At 44.9% G+C, this 26052-nt stretch overlaps 2 protein-coding genes across 5 annotated transcripts in view; one reads left to right on the forward strand and one right to left on the reverse strand.

Annotated features, from left to right (window-relative positions):
• Positions 1-26052, forward strand: part of SPAG16 (sperm associated antigen 16) — a 786899-nt gene that overhangs the window by 66792 nt on the left and 694055 nt on the right. The gene's annotated exons all lie outside the window — the stretch shown is intronic.
• On the reverse strand, positions 13910-16325 carry LOC135974279 (myb/SANT-like DNA-binding domain-containing protein 2). The gene is made up of 2 exons (XM_065561295.1): positions 15412-16325; positions 13910-14518 (listed from the first exon to the last, which is right to left on the reverse strand). Exons 1-2 carry the CDS (start codon positions 15947-15949, stop codon positions 14433-14435), a joined length of 624 nt encoding a protein of 207 aa, XP_065417367.1. The 5' UTR covers positions 15950-16325; the 3' UTR covers positions 13910-14432.

The following is a 26052-nucleotide window of genomic DNA, read 5'->3' on the forward strand; positions in this document are numbered from 1 at the left end:
AAAGGTCAGGATATGTCTCTTTTAGTTTGTCCACCTTTTGCCCTCCTTAGTGTTTGCAGGCAGTCATAGCCCGTTTGCTGGAGATTTATACATGTAGTGATCTACAGCTCTAACAAAGGTAAGTTAAGCATCCTCAGTTGAAGCATGTCCAGGAGTCTAGTCTGGGAGTAGGTTCTGCGCCATGCAGGATGGAGACAGCCAAGATCTGTCAGTCAGAAGGGTCCTCTTAAAGACCCACAGACTATTAATGAACCTCATTGTCCTGCATCCAGGACTATGACACCTTCTCCCCCTTTGGTACATGACAGCAGTAATTTACAACTTAAATACCTCACCACACTTTTTTTGTCTTTAAAGGAAATCTTATTAGCTCATTTAGGGTTAAGCTGAGCAGCTTTGCTCATCCACTCTCTGCCACAGCAAGAACACTTCTGTCGCAAATGGATAAAAGGTGCCAGTGGTGCCTTCTCCGTCAAGCCAGGGGAGGCTCCCTTGTACAGGGAAAAATCAGGAATCCTTCTGCTGTGGGTGAGCCCCATGGAAAGGCTAAGTCCTTTGCTTTGGCACCTATCGAACTCTGCTTCATTCAATGTGCACCCTAAAGATACACAGTGAATTAGGCAAAGGCCTATGATTTGGTAGCGTATTGTCTAAGAAATAATATATGCTAAGGGAATGAGAGGCTGTATTGGAATGCACATATGAGGGTGGCAGAGCTCGAATTGCATAACTATAATTAATTTCAGCATTGTCTGACTTTTTTGAGCACTTAAATGTGCTGTCTTAATGATTTGTTATTTTGTTATTTTAATTAAAGTGGCTAATGCCTTTTAAAAAATCCCTAGGAAATCATTTGTATCATTCATATTCTTATTGGGCACTGTGATGGAGTGTGGATCCCACACAGGCCCTGAAAGGGTTAATGAGGGCCTGAGAGGCCAATTACATTATCTGTTGGGCACGGGGAAAGTGCCAACCTTAATTAGAGAGGAAGCTCCGCAGGGGAGGAGCTGAGTAGTGATTATAACTGAAGAAAGCTCCGAATGGAAAAGGGAGCTGCAGGTAGAAAGTAAAGAACTCTGCAGTCACTGTCTGGGACTAGCTTGTAAGGAGAGAACCCATGGAGAAATTTGTCCTGGGATCCTCTCAAAAGGTTGGGAAGGGGGAGTGTGGCAAGAGTCCCGGGAGACTGTCAAGAGTCCAAGAGAGAGATAAAGAGCACTGGGTGTGGAGCAGGGTCCAGTGACAAGCCCTGATAAAAGGGCTGGATTTGAACTTGCTAGGTGAGAGCTCTGGGAGGTGCTCAGTGAAGGAACAGAGCAGCAGAGAGGGATAGGAGGGCAGAAATTGGTTTAAGTTTGTATACCTTTAGTTTAGGATTTTTATTAGAGGATTCAGAGGACAGCTTGAATGGTATGTCTACACTGCAGCTAGGAGTGAGCCTCCCAGATTTGGTAGACAGACTTGCTCTATCTTCACTCAAGCGAGTGTGCTAAAAATAGCAGTGTGGACCTTGTGGCTCTGTGGAGACTCAGGCTAGCCACCTGAGTTCAGCCCCACAGGGTTGGGTGGACTTGAGATCCTGAGCTGTCCATGCTATTGTGTTTAGTGCATTTTAGCTCAAGCAGAACTAGCGCAAATCTGTCTATTTGGGCCTGGAGGCTTGCTCCCAGTTACAATGTAGACCGCCTGAGAGTCCTTGTCCCTGGGAAGGGGACGAAGGCAGTGAGAAAAGGGTGTGAGGACCATGGGTCCCAGAGATGGGGCCGAAGACCATTTTCTAAGGACATTGCCGTTTTATGTTGGACTTTGTTACCCCAGAAGATGTGGCCCTGAAGGCCAAGTCATGTGAAGAGGCAGACCACCGGATCATGTGAAGGGTAGTCATTGGCTGCGGGTATCAGATGGGGAGAGCGCTGCTACGTCATGTCTAACCACACGTAGGTACTCCAGCCGTGAGTCCAACCCCCTTCATGTCTGTCTGTCTCTCTCTCTGTCATTCACATAAAGCCTCATAAGCAGGCTTGGCAGAATTCAATGTTTTAAAATAATTAGATAAATATCTAAACTGTCTACCTAGAATATTTACATACTAACATGAAAAAGCAGCAAAGGAGATGGTGCCAGCACAATTTCCTTTTGCAGTTTGAATGTTTTTAACATAGTTTTCTGAGATTTTTCTAAGGTTTTTGTTCTTTTTCATATTTATATTTTTTTATTAATTTTGTCAAATACAACAAATATACCAAAATACCAGATTCATCATAATACACAAAGTAAGTAAAGAAGGTTAGGATAAAGGGAGGGGAGGGAAAGTGACATATCTATCTTTATGGTTATCTACTTTAATTTTAGACCTCTAAAAAGTCAGCACAAATTGCTTTGAATTTTTGGGGCATTTTCCTTCTGTGGAATGCCAGTCATTCACTAGCTGCAAAGCCAGCCATATCATTGAACCAGGCATCAATATATGGTGGAGATGAACTTTTCCATTTTTTCAGGATCAATTTTTTTTTTAGCAATCAAAGCTGCACATTGGAACCATGCTGCTTTGTTACCAGGTAACTTCCATGTATCATGAATATAGCCAAGAATGAAGTTTAAAGGGGAGGGCTCCAATGCACCCAGTTTTTGTTATCTTTAAAGAAAAGTGAAAAGACTAAAAACCACAGGAATGTACTATTTAGTGCATCCCACAGGGTTTGGAGGAGAGAGCCCCTCTCCTGGGGCCCTTAGGAGCTGCCAAAAAAAAAAAAAAAAAAAAAGACACAAAGAAAAAGACACACTCATTCACTTTGCGGCACAGAATATGCACTGATATTTGTATGCCTATGTCTTGATCTTTGACTATATATTTGAGGGCAGTGCAAGTCATGTGGGGTGATACCCAATGATGAAAAATTATATGGCAGAGAAAAACTTGCTGAATCTCTTCACTGCTCATTTCCAGACCTGTTAACGGTTGCATTATTTTGAAAGGTATAGAATTTTGTAAAGAAAATTATTTTTTGGAGGTCTTACATGAATTCCAATGAAACATAATTTCAACCTTAAGTTCTTCTTTATTTAAGATTTTTGCAGAAAAGATTTTAGTCTACAGTGACGAATTTCATAATAATTCAAGTGTGTTATATAAACAGTTGGATGGCACAATGGGTCCTGAACTTGACTGGTGTATCTTAGTGCCATTATAATACAAATAATGCTTGACTTTGTGATCCACACACAATTATATCAAAATGTATTTGAACAGGAAGAATAATCACCCATGATATATTTTTAAAGTCATATTCTTCCAAAATGAACATTCTGAATACAGAACTCTGTAGCTAATTTACATTAGAGTTCAGGAATATGCTTAAAAAGAAAGAGTATGCATGCTACAGCGCTGTATACTTACCAAAATGAAAAATTAATGTAAATTGAATGAGACCATAGTTAGCAATACTAATTGTTTTTCTATTTTTCCATTTTAATGTAGTTCAGTTTTAATTATTCATGCATAATACTGGATCCCTTTCAAATTGCAGAAATGTGATTGAAATGTAAAATAAGCACTCAAAAGCCTAAAGTCTGGCGGAAGGGGCTCAGGTGTTCATTTAGTGTGGTATTTATATTTGAAATTAACAATTCGATGTTGAATTATAGATTTTCACTCTTAAATCGTTTCCCCCAATATTTAAACAAAGCTTTTGCATATGTAAACATCTCCTTAAGAAAAATGAAATTCATTTTTCATGAAGCCTAAGTGTAAATGTTGAATCTCTCTAATATACCACAGGCATCCTGGACGTGAGCGTGGTATTAGCTCTGCTATTTGTCATATTCTGTGTTGTTTACATTGTATACTTGACTTCTGGGAGTAAAAAATAAAGTCTTAATTGTTTTTGATAGAATATACAGAAAATGTTAAATGAAAGAAAATGCTAAGGTTATACTCCACATAGCTTATGAATTAATAACCAGATTATTCCCCTAACCATTGCAACTATGATCCATTGAGATGTTGTCTATATCTTTTAAAAACAAGTAGTTTTTGTTTAAGCAGTTTTAAGTCTGTATAAATATATACACACATTGTTGGATATGGTTGTGATGGTATATAATCCCCATTCTCATCTGGAAGCAGTTAACTTGCAGTCAGAGGCTCAATTAGCCCTTCTCCAGGTGCACCCGTATTGACTGTTAGGACTGGGTGCAGGATTTGAAAAAAGGAGGAAGCTCAGTAGTTGGGAGGCGGAAGGGGGAAAGAACAGACCAGCTTCTCCAGGGGTGATCTGGAAGCCTGACTAGAAATAAGCTGCAGTCTGCCTGAACCCCTGAATATGGGGAGGAGTGTGCCATCCTCTGCACCATGGGGTTGATTGAGGCACAGAAGCATGTTTACAGATCCATTTGGAGACCTATCAGTTAGCCAGTTTTTAATCCATTCAGTGTGTGCCATGTTGATTCGTATTGTTCTATTTCCTTAATCAAAATGTCATGTGGTACATTGTCAGTGCCTTACAGAAGTCTAAATGTATTACATTAACACTACAATCTTTATCAGCCATGTTGATTGGTATTAATTATGTTACTCTCCTTTAATTCTATATTAATTGAGCCTGTATAAGCTGTTCCATTATTTGAATGGCAGGACTATACTGACCTGGATTGTCCTGTTTACCCTTTTAAAATATTGGCACAACATTAGCCTTCTTCCCACTCTCTGGAACTCCCCCAGTGTTCAAAAACTTACTGAAAATCAATATTAGCAATTCAGATTGCTCCTCGGTTCAGCCAGCTTTTTTAAAACACTTGGATGCAAGTTGTCTTGATGTACTGATTTTAAAATGTCTGTTTTTAGTAGCTGTTGGTTAACATCCTCCTTAGTCACTGTTGAAGTAGAAAGTATATTATTGTTATATGATACCAATGCATCATCTGGCTTTGTCCCAAATACAGAACCAAAATAATTGATGGTGTCTGTGAAGAGGTTTGCTACCCCAAACACTGCCTAGTAGTTGGGCGAGGGCGTGACAGGTGGTCTTCTATCTTGGATCCCCCTGTTGATAGCCCCTCTGGCCCTATAGCAGTCTGTACCCTGCTGTGGTTTAGCCCTCCAGTTGGGCTACAAATTGTGTCCACCCCTTCAAGGGTATGTAGAGGGTCCAGCAAAAGGTTAGTTCTGCTGCCCAGAAGGGGCTTTAGGACTTTGGCCAGGTGAAGCCTGGACTTGGGACTCTCTAGGATATGGGGTCTCTCTAGTCCTGCGTCTTTGGTATCCGAGAGAAGCATTTTGCCTCCAGCCTCTTCACGGGGCATCCAAGGGAGCCTGGGCCCACCCTCTCTGCTGGAGTCCAATCCAGGGCCCAAAAGGTAGGTGGCTGAGTCTTGCACCCTGGAGTAGTATGCAGCTGCTTCTGTAGATCACTTCCTATTGGTCTCCCTATGCAAGAGAGAAAAGCAAAGGCTTGTAAACAAAAAAAATCAAAAAAGAAATCTCCAACCTTGCAAATGTCCAGAGTGCTTTTCACTCAGCAGGTCAGGAAGACCACCAGTAGTCAGGGGCTCCAGGAGTGGGGCCTCCCCGTGTGCTCCCCTTCAAGCCCCTCCTCCAGTCTGTGCATGCATTGGAGGTGTGGTGGCCCAGAGCAGCTCCTTAACCCCTTCCTCTATAGTTTGGGGGTTGTAAACCTCATCAATCTGCTCCATCACCAGATGATCTCATTTACACGGGGCCAAATGGTGGTAGTTTTACTCCAGTGAAATCATTGTATGTCACAAGTAGTCCCAGTGAAGTTAATGGGATTTTTTTTCGCAGAAAGTGCCATGGGATTTTTAATACTCACTAGTGTTTTTATATCTCATCTAAAATAATCCTCCTGCCTGCTGCTTTAGCAATTTTCCTCTTTCATTCAGTCTTATTCCTGTCTCTCATGCTCTAACTTTCTATTCCCCCTCTCTTCCATAACATAATAAGGCCTAGTGCAACTAGTGCATTGCATTAAAAGAGAAATGACCCCCCCAACCGTTAAAAGTCTCTTGGTGTAGCATTTTGTTGTTTTAAAAAATGCTAGCTAAAAATATAATACTGCTGCTTCAGGTAGGGGTGATATTATTTCATGCACGACAGATTCAATTTTTTTTTAATAGTTTGTGTCATTTCTTTGTTTTTGAAGTTTTCCTTTTTATCATTTAGTACCAATGTCTGTGCAGTGCAGATAATGTACTGCATATTGTAAGTCATCTAAAGGAGATCAGCCAATCAAAATTGTGATTTATTGTACATACAAGGATCTTGTATTTTTGCAGGAACGTCTCACTCAAACAATAGAAAGCAAACACGCATTACAAAACCCACAAAATGTTTCTGCAGTACTCCTAAACAAATCTTACTCTTGAAGTAATAGAGCAAAAATTGAGACTGTCTGCTGTGATTTAAATCAGTTGTAAGGATTTTTCACAGGTTAACAAGCAAAAGAACAAATAAACAAAAAAGGGGGGGAAATCCCAGACCTACTGGATTTTTAAAAATGGTACTGTCAGAGTACCATTTCTTCCTTGTTCACGTATACATACTTCATGTGTGGCACCCTTCATAATAGGACTAAATCCGTCCCACTTACATACTGGGAGACTTAAATAACATGATGGGTAAGAAATGGTGTCCCTAGCCTCTGTTTGTCAGAGGGTGGAGATGGACGGCAGGAGAGAGATCACTTGATCATTACCTGTTAGGTTCACTCCCTCTGGGACACCTGGCATTGGTCACTGTCGGTAGACAGGATACTGGGCTGGATGGACCTTTGGTCTGACCCAGTATGTTCTCATGTACTGATACTATTAAATGTTTAACAGAACTAAGTAATGTAACTTTACCAGTTAGCAATAACGCAAATAGCTGTAACACCTCTTTGTGTCTCAGCTATTTAAAGGCGTCTCCTTGAATGCCCTTCGCATAAGAGAAAGGCTTAGCTTTTCTTTGTAGTTCTCACGTTGTAAGAATACACAGTAGAGTGATCTTACATAAGAGCTTTCCAGGCTTGATCCTTGACATTTCACATTTTTAAAAAAAAATCATATTGTATAGTATGGATGCACCAGCTTGGAGACAGCACATAAAAACCTTCATAAAGGACTCGTTGGAGACTTAAAATGGTATATCTGCATTGTGTTAAAATTCAAACAACCATGATTATGGAACAGTAGCCAAACATTTTTTTTTTCTTTTCCAAGTGCAAATACAGTTAACACAGGGATGGGCAGGCATGGTTGGAGAGCATGGAGCTGTCTTGGTGGAGAAAGGTTGAGGGAATATATGGATGGGGGAAGAAACTGGTAAGGGGTGGGAGCGAGGAGGGGGCGAGACAAAAAGGAGGTGCAGGGGACTGGGTGTGGAAAATGTTAGTTAGTGTTATCTTTTAATTTACATTAATGTAGTACCTAGCAACCCTCATCAAAGATCAGGGCCCCATTGTGCTAGGCACTTTGCAGACATGTTATGTCTATAGAAGGAGACAGTAAGACAAACTCTCCCTCATTTTAAACTTAGCATAAGAGAATGCACTTCAGATTCATAGCCAGTGGTACATAAGCGAATGATGTGGCCAACATTACATCCAGCTGCCTTTGAGCATCCTAATCTAATGGTTCATGTCCCCATTTTGCAGCTGGGTGAATGGGTGGTGGCTTTTCAGTGTGAGAGTGAGCAAGACTCAAACTCATGATCTTCGGGGTTACAGTTAAGCTTCTTAACTATATAAACCAGATGAACTGGGTACTCTGACAGGAGAAGGGCTCAAAGTATTCAGTGTGGATAAGAGCATTCACCTTCTCCCTTTCCATTCCCTTCCACTGTTCACTACCCTCATCTCATACCAGGTATATCTGCTTACTTCCCACCTGTTCCTATAGACTTGCTAACGGATCTCAGAGGGGAGCCCTGTCCTTACAGGCCTCAGAAGAGATATTGGAGCTGGGATCCCCTTCTGTGGACTTTATACAGAAGCACAGTTTTTAAAGGGTATTCTTGCTAGCAAGTTTTAAAAAAAGTATGGATTGGATGAATGGACTATAAGGTGGATAGAAAGCTGGCTAGATCATCAGTCTCAACAGGTTGTGATCAACGGCTCGATGTCTAGTTGGCAGCCGGTATCAAGCGGAGTGCCCCAGGGGTCTGTTTTGTTCAACATCTTCATTAATGATCTGAATGATGGGATGGATTGCACCCTCAGCAAGTTCGCGGATGGCACTAAGCTGGGGGGAGCGGTAGATACACTGGAAGGTAGGGATAGGTTCCAGAGTGACCTAGACAAATTGGAGGATTGGGCTAAAAAAATCTGATGAGGTTCAACATGGACAAATGCAGTGTTTTGCACTTAGAACGGAAGAATCCCATGCACTGCTACAGGCTGGGGACCGACTGGCTAAGCAGCGGTTCTGCAGAAAAGCATCTGGGGATTACAGTGGACAAGAAACTGGATATGAGTCAACAGTGTGCCTTTGTTGCCAAGAAGACAAACAGCATATTGGGCTGCATTAGTGGGAGCATTGCCAGAAGATTGAGGGAAGTGATTATTCCCCTCTATTCGGCCGGGTGAGGCCACATCTGGAGTATTGTGTCTAGTTTTGGGCCTCCCACTACAGAAAGGATGTGGACAAATTGGAGAGAGTCCAGTGGAGGGCAACGGAAATTATTAGGGGGCTGGGGCACATGACTTATGAGGAGAGGCTGAGGGATCTAGGTTTATTTAGTCTGCAGAAGAGAAGAGTGAAGGGGGATTTGATAGCAGCCTTCAACTACCTGAAGGGGGGTTCCAAAGTGGATGGAGCTAGGCTGTTCTCAGAGGTGGCAGATGACAGAACAAGGAGCAATGGTCTCAAGTTGCAGTGGGGGAGGTTTAGGTTGGATATTAGGAAAAAACTTTTTCACTAGGAGGGGGGTGAAGCACTGGAATGGGTTACCTAGGGAGGTGGTGGAATCTCCATCCTTAAAGGTTTTTAAGGCCTGGCTTGAAAAAGGCCTGGCTGGGATGATTTAGATGGGGTTGGCCCTGCTTTGAGCAGGTGGTTGGACTAGATGACCTTCTGAGGTCTCTTCCAACCCTAATCTTCTATGATTCTATGATCCACACTACTGGTTTTATCATGCCAGCTCAAGCAGAGATAGCACGTCTGTCTACCTGTGCTGGGAAGCTCGCTCCCAGCTCCTGTGTGAACATTCTCTAAGTCAGTGATTCTCATACTGTGGGTGGGGACTCCGTTTTAATGGAGTAGCCAGGGCTGGCGTTAGACTTGCTTAAGGCCTAGCCTCATCACCTAGGGCCAAAGCCCAAGCCCTGCTGCCTGGGGCTCAGGCTTCGGTTTCAGCTTTAGCCCTGGGTAGAGGGGCTTGGGCTACAGGCCTCCCGACCCGCCCGTGGCTGAACCCTTTGGGCTTCATCTTTGCCCCTGTCCCCCTGCCTGGGGTGGCAGGACTTGGGCTTTCCACCTCCCCATCCTCTCCTGGGGTGGTGGTGTAATTTATCAGAAGGGGATCATGGTGCAATGAAGTTTGAGAACCCCTGCTCCAAGTTAAACAATAAAAATCTAATCGTTCAAAAATCTAAATCTATTGTGAGTTTCTATGAGGAAGGAGAATTATCCTTGTCTCTCTCATTTTCGTTCTCCTCAGATTGTTTCAGAGGATAAAAGGAGGGAGATCTCTTCACACAAAAAATGTTAAAGTGGTGGTAAGATCACAGGCACATAACATTATGTTAGTGCATCTTACCGGTCAAGAATGTTAGATTTAAAAAAATCCAAAATCCTAATGTTAGAAACCTAGGAACTGCAGAGTTAAGATAATACATTTCAAATGAGGCATCTAAACTACTTTAACTATGCACTGGCAGAGCACACCATCTTCCCTTTGCATGCAAAATATTGAAATTGTGTGCCACATAACAGTGTTTCATATATACATGTTTCAATTACTAAGTTTGTATGCCAAACCTTGCAGGATGGTATTGGTTATACCCCTTGCTTGCTCCATTGATTGCCATTAAAATGTCAACCTCTTAGCAATGGTTAACATAGCTGTACATTTTTTTTTGAGTAAGAAAAACGGGTTATTTCCAATTCCACCTTTTGGCAAATACTCGCTTTTTAATGGAATCTCCCTAAATTTGAGATTTCTACAGATTAATGGAAGTAACAACTGAAAATGGGAAATTGTGTCCAACTTGTAAACTGGTCTGTTTAACATGAGTACACTTACCACTCAGGAGCCTCCATCCCTCACTCTTTCTCCCTACTATTTCCTTATTTATATGTACAAGTGTTCCCCAGCCAAGATACACACTCTCCTTGGAGGGAGTCTCCTGGGTATTCTATGATTCTGGCATGCCACCTACACAGAATAGAATATATAACCTCAAAAATCTGATTGAGCATCCACAATAATACATACTGCATGGGTACCATTGTATTATAATGTAGCTTAATCAGCTAGAATAATGGTTCCATAGCTATAGAAAAAGAAACGAGAAAAATCTAAATCTGGGCTAATGATTTTCTCTTGATTGAAACTCATCAGCAGTGTAGAACTCCTGTCAGCTTTTTCAGCAGTAGGAAAAGGACAAACATGCATTTGATTGTGAATATTGTGGGGGAGGGGGAAATACACACAAGGTTTAACTACAATTCTGGAAGTATTCCTCTCCCCACTGCAGGGAAGATTGATTCCTGAGGATTCTAAACAAAATATCATGGGTACTTCAGGCTTTCCACAGCAAAATGTAAAGCACCTTTGATAGTAATAGTAAGATGAAGGATAGGCAAGCACATTCTTGTCACCCACACAATTAATTAGAATGGGAAATCCTGGCACCAAAGAAGACAGAAATTCATAAATATAACAGATATTAAATATGATAATGATATACAAATGGTCTTAATACAAAAATGCAATACCGTTTTACTTTGTCTAATGTATCACAGTTATAAAGTAATAATGAAAGGAGAAAGGAAGTGAGAGAAAATGATAGGAAGAAGAGAAATCATTTCATCTGAGATTTGATATAAAATGGAGTGGGTGAAAAGCTGGAGAGTAGGATGACTTCTGTTCTGCATGGCAGGAAGTGCAAAGTATTGCATCTGTCATGATATCTGGGTGTAAAGGGACAGAGAAGAGGCCAGTGCTAGATGATTGAAAGGGAAAAAGAGGAGGGTAAAAACAGCTAAGGTTTGCAAGTAAGAGGAGAAAGTCTTTAGGAAGTTATAAATAAATGGAGGGCAATTTGCAACTTGATTTAGAAATGAGTGGGGAGCCAGTTTGAGAATAGGGTGGTTGTGGATTTTATTTTGTGTGAATGAAAGTGAGCAATTACAGTTCTACACCTACTGGAGTATGGAGAGCTGCGACTTTGAGTGGCCATAGATAAAGGAAGTGCAATAATCAAAGTCAGAAGAAATGAAATCATGACGCTCATTTCAGCAAATTTGTTGGTGTGGGTACAGAAGGTAACTTCCTGACTATGTCAAGGTTAACAGATAGAGGGAGCAAAAAGGAGACCTGGGTCAAGAAGAAGAGGTGAGCTGTGTTTGAGGATTGCACAAGAGTTGCTATATTTAAGATATTTAGTTGAGGGAGAAGAAACATAAAGCTTTCTAACTTAAGACAGACCAAGGGTATGTCTACACTACGAAATAAGGTCGAATTTATAGAAGCCGGTTTTATAGAAATCGGTTGTATACAGCCATTTGTGTGTGTCCCCACATAAAATGCTCTAAGTGCTCTAGTCGGCGGACCGCGTCCACAGTACCGAGGCTAGCGTCGACTTCCGGAGCATTGCACTATGGGTAGCTATCCCACAGTTCCTGCAGTCTCCGCCGCCCATTGGAATTCTGGGTTGAGATCTCAATGCCCGGATGATGAAAAACAGTGTCGCGGGAGGTTCTGGGTACATGTCGTCAGGCCCCTCCCCCTCCGTCAGAGCAACGGCAGACAACAGATTCGCGCCTTTTTACCTGGGTTACCTGTGCAGACAACATACCACGGCAAGCATGGAGCCCGCTCAGCTCAGCTGAGCTCACCGTCACCATATGTCCTCTGGGTGCCGGCAGACGTGGGACTGCATTGCTACACAGCAGCAGCCCCTTGCCTTTTGGTAGAAGATGGTATATTACGACTGGTATCCATCGTCATCGTACTGCAGAGGCTATCAGTCATGCTGCACCGTCGGCTGCCAGCTTAAGATGTAAAAAATAGATTTGTTCTGTATTCATTTGCTTCCCCTCCCTCCGTGAAATCAACGGCCTGCTAAACCCAGGGTTTTCAGTTTAATCTTTGGGGGGACCATTCTGTGTGACAGTTGTTTGTGTTTCTCCCTGATGCACAGCCACCTTTCTTGATTTTAATTCCCTGTACCTGTATGCCATGTCGTCACTCGGCCCTCCCTCCTTCTCCTGGTCCGTCAGATACTAGTTTCGCGCCTTTTTTCAGACCAGGCGCCATAGCTAGCACTGGGATCATGGAGCCCGTTCAGATCACCATGGCAATTATGAGCACTATGAGCACCACACGCATTGTCCTGGAGTATATGCAGAACCAGGACATGCCAAGGCGAAACCCGGACCAGCCGAGGAGGTGATTGCAGCGCGGCGAAGAGAGTGATGAGGAAATTGACATGGACATAAACCTCTCACAAGGCACAGGCTCCAGCAATGTGGAAATCATGATGTTACTGGGGCAGGTTCATGGCGTGGAATGCCGATTCTGGGCCCGGGAAACAAGCACAGACTGGTGGGACCGCATCGTGCTGCAGGTGTGGGACGATTCCCAGTGGCTGCGAAACTTTCGCATGCGTAAGGGCACTTTCATGGAACTTTGTGACTTGCTTTCCCCTGCCCTGAAGCTCCAGAATACCAGGATGAGAGCAGCCCTCACAGTTGAGAAGCGAGTGGCGATAGCCCTGTGGAAGCTTGCAACGCCAGACAGCTACCGGTCAGTCAGGAATCAATTTGGAGTGGGCAAATCTACTGTGGGGGCTGCTGTGATCCAAGTTGCCAGGGCAATGAAAGACCTGGTGATATCAAGGGTAGTGACTCTGGGCAACGTGGAGGCAATAGTGGATGGTTTTGCTGAAATGGGATTCCCAAACTGTGGTGGGGCCATAGACGGAACCCATATCCCTATCTTGGCACCGGAGCACCAAGCCACCGAGTACATAAATCGCAAGGGGTACTTTTCAATGCTGCTGCAAGCCCTGGTGGATCACAAGGGACGTTTCACCAACATCAGCGTGGGATGGCCGGGAAAGGTACATGATGCTCGCGTCTTCAGGCACTCTGGTCTGTTTCGAAAGCTGGAGGAAGGGACTTTCTTCCCGGACCAGAAAGTAACCGTTGGGAATGTTGAAATGCCTATCGTGATCCTTGGGGACCCAGCCTACCCCTTAATGCCATGGCTCATGAAGCCGTACACAGGCAGTCTGGACAGGAGTCAGGACCTGTTCAACTATAGGCTGAGCAAGTGCCGAATGGTGGTGGAATGTGCATTTGGATGTTTAAAAGTGAAAAGAATATCCTCATTGTTATTGATGCTTGCTGTGCGCTCCACAATATCTGTGAGAGTAAGGGGGAGACATTTATGGCGGGGTGGGAGGTTGAGGCAACTCGCCTGGCCGCTGATTACGCGCAGCCAGACACCAGGGTGGTTAGAGGAGCACAGCAGGGCGCGGTGCGCATCAGAGAAGCTTTGAAAATGAGTTTTGCGACTGGCCAGGCTACGGTGTGAAACTTCTGTTTGTTTCTCCTTGATGAACCCTCCGCCCCCCCCCACCCCCTGGTTCACTCTACTTCCCTGTAAACCAACCACCCCCACCCTCCCCTCCCCACTTCGAGCACCGCTTGCAGAGGCAATAAAGTCATGGTTATTTCACATTCATGCATTCTTTATTAATTCCTCACACAAGTAGGGGGATAATTGCCAAGGTAGCCTGGGATGGGTGGGGGAGGAGGGATGGAAAAGGACACACTGCATTTTAAAACTTTAACTCTTATTGAAGGCCAGCCTTCTGATGCTTAGGCAATTGTCTGGGGTGGAGTGACTGGGTGGCCGGAGGCCCCCCCACCATGTTCTTGGGCGTCTGGGTGAGGAGGCTATGGAACTTGGGGAGGAGGGCTGTTGGTTAAACAGGGGCTGTAGCGGCGGTCTCTTCTCCTGCTGCCTTTCCTGCAGCTCAACCATAAGCTGGAGCATATCAGTTTGATGCTCCAGCAGACGGAGCATTGATTCTTGCCTTCTGTCTGCAAGCTGACCCCACCTATCATCTTCAGCCCGCCACTTGCTCTTTTCATCCCGCCATTCAGCCCGCCACCTCTCCTTTCGTTCATATTTGTGCTTTTCTCATGTCTGACATTGACTGCCTCCACGCATTCTGCTGTGCTCTATCAGCGTGGGAGGACATCTAGAGCTCCGTGAACATATCGTCCCGTGTCCTCCGTTTTCTCTTTCTAATGTTCACTAGCCTCTGCGAAGGAGAAACATTTGCAGCTGGTGGAGGAGAAGGGAGAGGTGGTTAAAAAAGACACATTTTAGAGAACAATGGGTACACTCTTTCATTACAAGGTCGCATTTTTCCTCTTATAGTGAGGGCCTGCCGGTTTGGTATGAGAGATCACTCACGCAGTACCAAGCAACAGATTTCAGCTTGCAGGCAGCCATGGTAAGCCACAGTCTTTTGGCTTTTTTTAACCTTCTTAACATGTGGGAATGGTTTCAAACAGCAGCGCCCTCATTTCCCATATCAAGGATGAATTGGGTTGGCCATTTAAAATGGGTTTTCAATGTAAAAGGAGGGGCTGCAGTTTCCGGGTTAACATGCAGCACAAACCCAAGTAAACCACCCCCCCCTACACACACACCCGATTCTCTGGGATGATCACTTCACCCCTCCCCCCACCGCGTGGTTAACAGCAGGGAACATTTCTGTTCAGAAGAGCAGGAACGGGCACCTCTGAATGTCCCCTTAATAAAATCACCCCATTTCAACCAGGTGACCGTGAATGATATCACTCTCCTGAGGATAACAAAGAGAGATAAGGAATGGATGTTGTCTGCATGCCAGCAAACACCGGGACCATACGCTGCCATGCTTTGTTATGCAATGATTCCAGACTACGTGCTACTGGCCTGGCATGGTAAAGTGTCCTACCATAGCGAACGGGATAAGGCAGCCCTCCCCAGAAACCTTTTGCAAAGGCTTTGGAAGTACATGAAGGAGAGCTGTCTGGAGATGTCCCTGGAGGATTTCCGTTCCATCCCCATACACGTTAACAGACTTTTCCAGTAGCTGTACTGGCCGCGATTGCCAGGGCAAATTAATCATTAATCATTAAACACGCTTGCTTTTAAACCATGTGTAATACTTACAAAGGTACACTCACCAGAGGTCTCCTGTGTGCCCTCAGGGTCTTGGGTGAGTTCGGGGGTTACTGGTTCCAGGTCCAGGGTGACAAACATATCCTGGCTGTTGGGGAAACCGGTTTCTCCGCTTCCTTGCTGCTGTGAGCTACCTACATTACCTCCATCCTCATCTTCCTCATTCCCCAAACCCTCTTCCCTGTGTGTTTCTCCATTGGCAGAGTCATAGCACACGGTTGGGGTAGTGGTGGCTGCACCCCCTAGAATGGCATGCAGCTCCGCGTAGAAGCGGCAAGTTTGCGGCTCTGCTCCGGACCTTCCATTTGCTTCTCTGGCTTTGTGGTAGGCTTGCCATAGCTCCTTAATTTTCACGCGGCACTGCTGTGTGTCCCTGTTATGACCTCGGTCCTTCATGGCCTTGGAGACCTTTTCTAATACTTCGACATTTCTTTTACTGCTACGGAGTTCAGCTAGCACTGATTCATCTCCCCATATGGCGAGCAGATCCCGTACCTCCTGTTCGGTCCATGCTGGAGCTCTTTTGCGATCCTGGGAATCCATCACGGTTACCTGTGCTGATGAGCTCTACGTGGTTACCTGTGCTCTCCACGCTGGGCAAACAGGAAATGAAATTCAAACGTTCGCGGGTCTTTTCCTGTCTACCTGGTCAGTGCATCTGAGTTGAGAGTGCTGTCCAAAGCGGTCACAGTGAAGCACTGTGGGATAGCTCCCAGAGGCCAATAACGTCGAATTCCGTCCACGCTACCCCAATTCCGACCCGCAAAGGCCGATTTTATCGCTAATCCCCTCGTCGAAGGTGGTGTAAAGAAACCGGTTTAAAGGTCCCTTTAAGTCGAAAGAAAGGGCTTCGTCGTGTGAACGTGTCCAGGCTTAATTCGATTTAACGCTGCTAAAGTCGACCTAAACCCGTAGTGTAGACCAGGCCCAAGAGGGACAATAAAGAGGAGTCATTAAATCTGACTATTCATGTTTTTCTTAAATTGTGCACATGACTGTGGTATCTGTGTGCCTTAAAAATATTGAAAGACACGTACAGCTGAGTCTCCTCTGCATAAATGTGCTAGCTAAGGTTAGAGGTAGCAGACAAGAATAAAGAATAGCAGAGAATGCAAGAGCTTTCAATGTGACAGATTTCTGGTACCAATTTGCCTGAGGCGTCAGGTGATTAGGCTGATGCCGCAGGATTGTTAGGGGAGGAGATGACGGGGCACACCAAGTCACTGAGTTTTAAAGCGTTAGTAATAAAATAACAGCAGAGAGTGCTAGGGGTTTCCCGCGTCACTCAGAGGAAGGAAGACAGCATTAGTGCCCCAAGCCCTAACCCACTTTCATACTCACACCCGCACTACCCGAAGCTGGCCAAGCCTGGGTGTAACGAAAGAAGAAGAGGGGGAAGGGCGGACGGGAGTTCTTGTCCTGTGCATGGGTTGTCCAGGATCCGCTGTTGATCTCCCACTTGCTTCAGCTCTTGGGAGGGTTTTAAGTCCTGGGGTCCTTTGGGGGCGTCTTGTTTGGGGACTTCTGTTCCTTGTGCTTTTTGTACCAGTTTAAACTTCCATGGCTTTTTTAGCTTTCTCAAAACACACCAGCCTCAGGGATGCGAAAAGGGTTGTCATTCCCCCTACCGCCCTGCTGGCCTTCACTGTCTCTCTTGTTTTTGCAGCCCCTGCAGTCCTGTTCAGCTGAATCCTCCTTTCTCACAGCTGGTCGGGGTGGAATAGGCCTCTGTCTTTCTTGGCCAGCAGCCGACAGTCAGATGTGTGCTGCAATCTTGAGCTGGAGTCAGCGTATTATTTTTGAACTGAGCTAGCTGAAGTGTCAAGTTAACCCATTCTCTACTCTCTTCCTCCTTTTTGACCTTTCGCAACCTGCAAAAGAATCTTTCACTCCGCACTCACACCTTTGACCCTTCCCGACATGCTTTGCAAAGCCTGCACCAGCGTTAGCAACATACAAGGCTGATCTCCCTCCCCAAGGTACCCCCAGAGGGAGGGGGTCCTTGGGGCTGTGACAGCAAGCACTCTGTCCTGTGTGACTCCATTGATTAGAGGTGTTGGAGTGGAGGAAAAACCACAGGCAGAGATCCAACCAACCACCAAATCCAAAAGGTATTTTCCAGAGGTGCCATTTCCTCAAGCAGAAGAGTGATGCTCCATGGTCCTCCTTTCACCTGTCTGATTCACTTGCTGGGACCAATGTAGCAGGGAAAAGCACCAGAAGCTGCAACAGAGTTGAGTAGAAGACCCACAGGAGGGAGGGGAAAGATTCAAATCACTCCCAACATCACCCCATGAAGCTCCCTTTGCTGTTGGGGATGGAACAAATAATGCCAGCAGGGCCTTTGAAGGTGCCTACCAGTTGATCTGTCTGCTTGCTGCTCCCACTATGTTCAACCCTGAAATAAGCACACATGGAAGCAACACCTACGCAGAAACAGGGCAGTAGCAAATAACAATGGTGGTCTACTTTCCCAGTCACTGGCAGATGTGCTATAGGTGGGTGAGAACACAAAGGGAGGAAGAGGGGCAGAGTCAACAGGGATTACGAGTGATGAGTAAAGTGTGGCAGAACCAGTAGGAACTTAGAGTTGGAGGGAGGGGGGAAGCAGCATGGATTGCGTATGGGGAAAGGGTAAGGAGAGAGTGTTATGATTTAGAATTGGCTTTTTGAATGGCAAAAGGAGCAGAGCAGAAAAAAAATCAACTTTGACTTTGCGCTTGGGGATGCATAAGGGTATTATGGCAAAGTGGAGTCACCACCAGAGGCAGAGCAGTTAGGTGAGAGCAGAACCATGACAGAAGGAAACTAAAAATGTCTACATCCTGTGTAGCTAGGTGTGTGACAAAGCAAGATACCATAAAGTGGTCCACAGCATTAAAGCCTCTACTAAAGTCAAGGAGGATGTGCCATAAGGAGTAGAGAGTAGGTGGTCATTGCTTACCAAAAGAAAAATGTTTTCCGTAATAAAGGTGTAGTGAAACTCCGATTTTAAATTGGTCATGGATATTGCTCTGTGGGTTGTTATGGAAGATAAGAGAAAAAGGTACCTTCCCAAGTACTGCTGAAAGACCATTTGTGAGTAGAGTGTCATAGTTAAAGGAGGATTCTGGAGAAGAGGAGGAACCATGACAGATTTTAAAGAGTTGGAGAAGCTATCAGAGAAAGTTATTGCCACTTATGGAAATGGAGGAAGCAAGGGCAAGGGTACAACAACGAATGACAGCAGGAGTAAAGAAATCAAGACAGGAGGTTATTTTCCTAAATGTCTGGATAATGTTGGCAGGATGTGAGGGGTTACAAATGAATGGGAGAAAAAACTGAACGGGGAGGAGAGAAAGTATATATAGTATCAATAGCGATTGGTGTGAGGTGTTGCAGAGTGGGAGATGTGCTTATGATTTAAGACAGTTTTACGGTAGATAGTAATAAGGAAGCAAAACACTTTTCAGCTGGCTGGAGAAAGGCTGAGCTGGGAGATAGAGAAGAACATTAATGGATGGAAGCAGGAACAAGGATTATCAGGCCCTTTGTGGACATAGAAAGACATACTTGTTCAGAATCTGATGAGATTTCTAGGTCTGGCTGTAGACACACACAGAGGACACAAAGCATTGTTTTTTTCAGGCACCAGCTTATGCCCTTGAGGGTCTGTAGCTGGTTTGACATTTGAATAATGAGGAGAACCTGAGATACAGGACACATTGTAGATTGGCTAAAAGTACACTTTATATGAGCAGTTTTGTTTAGCCTGCCAGAAATGAGAGATATATTATTGGTTGAAATATCCTGGAATTCTGTGATGTCACAGTTGCGGGACTTGAATATTCTAGAATTGGCCAAGCCTGGGACTTTATTCATTTCCCTGGTTTTCTAGATAGAAACTTTCTGGTATGTGCAGAACAAAATTTAAAAACCCAGGAAAGATCAAATATCTGACCCAGCTTCTGCCAAATCCTGAATAGAGAAAATATGCACTTAGTTGTTTCTAAACAATATTAATAATTTTCTCTTATTTCTTTTTCTTATACCGCTTCTATTAGTTTCTTTCTTTTTTCATAATACCATGTTTCAAGTACAGCTTTGTGTTGCCTAGGTCGAAGGAACAGAAAGACACTTTCTCTGGAGACCTTTCTCCATCCTCACTTTTGCATCTGATTGACTAAGCTCTCTATTATCAACAGTAGTCACTCAGCAGCTCTCTAGCCTGCAACAAATGTCCAGGTTTTAACGGGTGATAGTTGGAGGCCCAGTTGTCACCAGAGAGGACCAGGTGGAAGCACTTTTATCCATTCATGGCTTGCAGCAGAAAGCATAGGAGTTTCCCACATACTCCTCAGAAGCTTGTAAGTACTTCATTGGGGCTAGAACGCTGACAGTTTAAATATGCAGTCCATTGAATTTGCAAGGTTATTTCTGCTACTGTTAGTGTCAGGGTTCACATACTACTTTAAATGTCAGATCTGAAAGAAAAAAAACAAAATTTCTTGCAGCAAAGGGAATTAATATTGGTCAGATTATTTGCTTTAGCAGAGTTCTCCTTACTTTCAGGTGAAATTCTGTTTGGTTATGATAATCAACCCAGGATGAAATTTCCACTATTAAATGACAAAGATTTTCAGCTTCTTTCTGTGAAATGTCTCAAGTTTTACAGACTGAGTTAGGAAAGTTACATTAATTGTTTCCACCAGTGCATGCATGCTTCATTTCTCATAGTGTATGTGCAAAGAATTCTGAGTTCAGAATTAAAGTAGGTATCTGCAGGGAACAGTGACTTGACAGTCTCAGCGGATGAAGAATGAACGAGGTGACTGTACTTGCATTTTTTGTGTATGCAATTTTATTTCATTGATGGAACTGTGCCATTTGGTAGTGCTTTTAGGATTGTAATCAAATAAGCACACCCTTTCAAGTTTTTTTTCTAATAGCTGATTTGCCCAGTGCATTCATACACTTAAATGCCCCATTTGTAGAATCTTCGAATTCCTCTTCTCAGCAAAATTTTCTTGATAAGTCATCTGAACATGATGTCCTGACTGTTAAGTACAAAATATACTGTTTTCATATTTATTGTATGTTTATGGATTATTTCAGTTTCCATTATTAGTAGCAGTATTGTGATAATACATAGCACCCCAAATGAAGATCAGGGCACATGTGCAAGGTACTGTACATATGTTTTTAAGAGAGTCCCTACCACAAAGAACTTAAACTGTAAATAGATAAGACAAACAAAGGGTGAGAGAAAAACAGTAATATCCCCATTTTACAGATGGGGAACTGAGACACAGGAAGGCTGAATTACTTGCCCAGGGGCACAGAGAGAGTCTATTGGAAAATCTGGAATTAAATCCAACTCCCCTGAGTCCCAGAGCAATGCCTTAAACTCAAGATCATCTTTCCTCTCTTGATTTATATTTAGCACTGTCTGTCTGTATACATGTTTGCTAGAAAAAACAGGAGGTTCTGTGAAGTTAGTATATTTTTTATCATTTTTAGTGTTGTGTCTCTAAAACAGATAGTCAAGGAGTTAGAATAGCATTTCTTTTTGTGATAAGGATATGAAAATTGGATTGGCATATATACACACACTGAAAAAGACATAATCCATTTAAAGGAAGTTACCCCAATATTAGTTATATTCGAATGATCAGATTTTAAGATGGTCACCTGAACTTTTAAATTAGCATATTTTAATTGAACATTAAGAACCTGTTCATAGTTGTTACCACCAGATGGTTGGTCCTCTTCTTTCCCATCAGGGCAACTAGTCCATCTGATGCTATAGAACCAGGTGTGGCTCAGGGGTTCCCCATGCTCTTTGGTGGTGCCCAAGAGGTCAAGGAGGGGCCTAATTAAACAGTGGAAAGGTCTTCTCACCAGAAAGTCTGAAGTTCAATTAGGCAAATTTGGGTGTCAGCAGGGTCCTGGGCCTGTGAAGATGCCACTTGTAGTCCTGGCGCTTCCCCAGGAAGGTGCTGTTCTTCCACCAGCCCATGTAGATCAGAGTCGCACTTGGCTACAGAAGATGAATATTGGGCTTATAAATCACTGGGATCATTTTGATCTCTGAAAATTCCTGCAGTTTCTGATACCTGCTCCTTTTGTAAACTGTGAAGCTTTTGTCTGACCCCTTGACCCTTGTTTTTTTTAAAAATCCCTGTCTCATAAACATAAATGTGCTTTACCTATGTGCTCTTTGGAGAAGGGACTCTCTTTAGATACCATCTGGCATTTTCGGGGCACTACTGCAACATACAAATAACCGTAAGGCACTCAAATCTACATTAATTTGGTGTTTTAAAATAAATTATTATTATGATATTTGTCAAAATACAACTGTTCTTTTAAAAAATGGATAAAAATAACATGAATAGAGTACCTTGTAACTAGACTGCCAATAAATAACCGCACTCCTTCAGGGCTGAAAAGCCCAATAATGTCATTGATTTGTACTCAGCTTTTCCCTTCTTCCTCTTCTTCTTTTTTTTTTTCTGATGGCATATATTTTAGGTCCTGATCCAAAGTCCAGTGTGAGTCTTTGAACCAATTGCAATGGCTTTAGATCAGTCCTGTAGTGTTCTGTGCTGCTTGCATGTCTTTTGGCAAGCCCCACCATAGAGTTGTGGAGATGACCACTCATTTTGCTGGGTGGTAGCATGCAGTGTGGTCCTCTGCTAAGTGCTGCAGCTGCTGTCAGCCTCTTGAATGTCTGATCAAATTTCAGGACCTGCAGTGCAGATCTGATGGCACTGTGTAGCCCTGAGTGCGGAGGTTTAGAAGCAGAATTTCAAATGTTTGCCGTGCACCCGAGATTAATGGTAAATAATCTAAAGCTCGATTAACCTACTCGGAGGATGTCATTGGATCATACATATAGATAAATGCTTTTTAATGTCTCTTGAGACATTTGTTCTAAACTTGTAATTGCTTGTTGATAAAAGCTCTGCCTCAGAATCAAGTGCTGCCACATCTCTGTGTATATGTAGTCAAACTGGTTGAAATCTTGGACCTATTAAAGTCAATGGGAGTTTTGGCATTGACTTCAGAGGGGCCAGGATTCAACCCATTATGTCTATGAAACTTTGTATATAGTTGTTACTGTTCCCGGTGTGCATTGTACCTTCCCCTCCCTCCCCCACTTTCATTCACTCCCATAAGCTCCTTTTACAAGCCACCAGTCTGTGCCTGCCCTTCTCTCTAGGCAGAACGTCCAGTTCAGCCCACTTTTAGACTGGATCACCAGGTTACAGCACTTCAGTCCCCAGAAGCATATTACCTCTTCAGGCCCAACTGAATTCGGGCCCTGCTGCAGAATTCTGTCTGGGAACTTATGACGAATATGAAATTGCAGTAACTTAGGACAGCTTTCCAAAACAAGTATGATTTATTTATTAATGGGATACAAATTGAGAGACAAGGGTTAAAATAACAAAAGCTGAAATGCATACTATCTTACCTAAACTTTCATTTTTTCCTGGCTAATTTTAAATAGAGTCAGAGCATTGGGATGGGTGAGATAGTGCACTCCTGCAGCCTCTATCAGTCAGTGTCTCTCTCCCCTTAAAGTTGCAGGTTGTCTTGTTAATCATTTCAAAGTCATTTTGTTCAGAGTTCTGCCTGAAGATCTCCTGGGGTTTGGAGCAGAGCTTCTGAACCTGAACAAACAAATTCATATGCTTCTCCAGAGGGATATTGAAGTTATTCTTCCCACAGTAGATCGCTGCTATTGTCCCTTTGAGTTCCAGGGAATTGAATTCTGCCTACAACCAGAGTTTATGGGTTTCTACCCCCCTCCACCTCGTCAGAGACAGGACTCTGCCAGAAGGCGGGGGTGAGGTGGTAGGAGAAGGTGGACCGGCCCTCAACCTGGTCAGAACCAGGGGCCACCAAGGCCACCTTCAGGCCCCAGGCAGAACTTTTGAAGGTGCGGTCGAGGACGGCGCCCCAGTCATCCCCCAGGATCCAGCCCCCTCCTTTCGGGATCACCTCTCCCATTTCCACCGTGCTTGGTCCCTTATAACCTCGGACCGTTGGGTCCTTCGCACGGTGGAGGGGGGATACGCTATCCAGTTTTCTTCATCCCCCCCCCTCCCACCCTCCCTCCCCGTCCCTCTTCAGGGACCCTTCTCACGAGCAACTTCTTATACAGGAGGTTTCCACGCTCCTCTCTATGGGGGCCATAGAGGAGGTTCCATTAGAGTTAAGGGGCAGGGGATTTTATTCCCGCTACTTCCTGATCCCCAAGTCCAAAGGGGGTCTGCGACCCATCTTAGACTTGCGCGGACTCAACAAATTCGTAGTAAAGTTGAAGTTCCGCATGGTCTCTTTGGGGGCCATTATCCCTTCCCTCGATCCTGGAGACTGGTTCGCCACCCTCGACATGAAAGATGCTTACTTTCATATTGCAATTTACCCGCCTCACAGACGCTTCCTGCGATTCGTGGTAAGCAAGGTGCACTATCAATTTGCAGTCCTTCCCTTCGGCCTATCCTCGGCCCCAAGAGTGTTTACGAAATGTATGGCTGTTGTGGCAGCATACCTTCGTCGACAAGGGATACAGGTGTTCCCGTACCTAGACGACTGGCTGGTACGCGGTCGCACCAAAGAGCAAGTTCGAGCTCACGTCCACATAATAGTGCACACATTCAACGAGTTGGGCATCCTACTCAACAAGGAGAAATCCACTCTAGAGCCTACCCAGAGAATAGAATTTATCGGCGCAGTCCTAGACTCCGGACGTGCACAAGCTATCCTACCAGACAATCGCTTTCATACCATCACGAGCCTCATTCAAGGGCTCAGGGCCTTCCCAACTACCACGGTGAGGTCATGCCTTACCCTGCTGGGTCACATGGCTTCTTGCATGTACGTAACCAGGCATGCCAGACTTCGGCTTCGCCCACTCCAGACCTGGGTGTCATCGGTATACCGCCCATATCGGGACAGCCTGAACATGGTGGTCACGGTCCCGAACTCGGTCCTGACCTCCCTCACCTGGTGGCTAGATCACAGTGTGGTTTGCGAGGGGATGCCATTTCACGCCCCACAACCCTCTCTACACCTGGTCACAGACGCATCATCTCTGGGTTGGGGTGCCCATCTCAACGAACACCATACCCAGGGCCTGTGGACTGCACCCCAGCTATCCCTGCACATCAATGTTCGGGAATTGATGGCGGTGCGTTTGGCGTGCCAAGCATTTCTCAACCTCCTACTTGGCCGCTGTGTGTTAGTTCTCATCGACAACACCACGGCCATGTTTTATATCAACAGGCAAGGAGGAGCACGTTCGTCGACTCTATGCCAAGAGGCGATTCGCCTATGGGACTTCTGCATCGCCCACTCAATCCATCTCACGGCATCGTTCCTCCCTGGAGTCCAGAACACTTTAGCGGACCGACTCAGCAGGTCCTTTCAGACGCATGAGTGGTCTATCCGTCCGGACATCATATATTCCGTTTTCCAGAGGTGGGGGTTTCCCCAGGTAGACCTGTTTGCATCTCGAGCCAACAGGAAGTGCCACGTGTTCTGCTCCCTACAAGGGCGAGCTCCGGGCTCTCTCTCGGATGCGTTTCTCCTCCCCTGGAAAGACCACCTGTTTTATGCCTTCCCTCCATTTCCTCTGGTCCACAAGGTGCTGCTCAAATTACGCAGAGACCAGGCACAAGTAATTCTGGTCGCTCCAGCGTGGCTGAGACAACACTGGTACACCACACTGTTAGAGCTCTCGGTTCAGACACCGCTCCCGCTCCCATTGTGTCCAGATCTCATCTCTCAGGACCACGGCCGACTGCGTCACCCCGACCTGCAATCGCTCCACCTCACGGCGTGGTTGCTCCATGGTTCACCCAGGCAGAGCAACAATGCTCGCACTCTGTCCAACAGATTCTGCTGAGCAGTAGGAAGCCTTCAACACGGACCACGTACTTGGCCAAGTGGAAGCGGTTCTCCTGTTGGTGCGAACAACGAGCCACGTCCCCGTTACAGGCACCTATTCCTCTCATATTGGAATATCTCCTCTCCCTAAAACAGCAGGGTTTGGCGATATCTTCAATTAGAGTTCACCTGGCCGCCATATCGGCTTTTCACCCAGGGGAACACGCGTCCTCGGTATTCTCTAACCCGATGGTCGTTAGGTTCCTCAAGGGCTTGGACCGGATGTACCCACAACAGCGTCAACCCGTTCCGACGTGGGATCTCAACCTGGTTCTTTCCAAGCTCACAGGTCCTCCATTCGAGCCACTGGCCACCTGTTCACTTCTGTACCTATCCTGGAAGACAGCCTTCCTCGTAGCCATCACCTCAGCAAGGCGCGTTTCTGAACTCAGGGCGCTTACATCCGAGCCCCCTTACACAGTTTTCCATAAGGATAAAGTGCAGCTTCGTCCACATCCTTCCTTTCTTCCTAAGGTGGTCTCTCCATTTCACATGAATCAGGATATATTTCTCCCAGTCTTCCATCCTAAACCACATGCTACTCGCCATGACCAGCGTTTGCATTCTCTGGACGTACGCAGGGCCCTAGCTTTCTATATTGACCGCACAAGACACTTTAGAAAGACGACGCAACTCTTTGTTGCAGTGGCCGACCGAATGAAAGGCTTACCGGTCTCCTCACAACGCCTATCCTCCTGGATCACGTC

Source organism: Chrysemys picta, chromosome 11, assembly GCF_011386835.1.
Source record: "Chrysemys picta bellii isolate R12L10 chromosome 11, ASM1138683v2, whole genome shotgun sequence".
NCBI lineage: Eukaryota > Metazoa > Chordata > Testudines > Emydidae > Chrysemys > Chrysemys picta.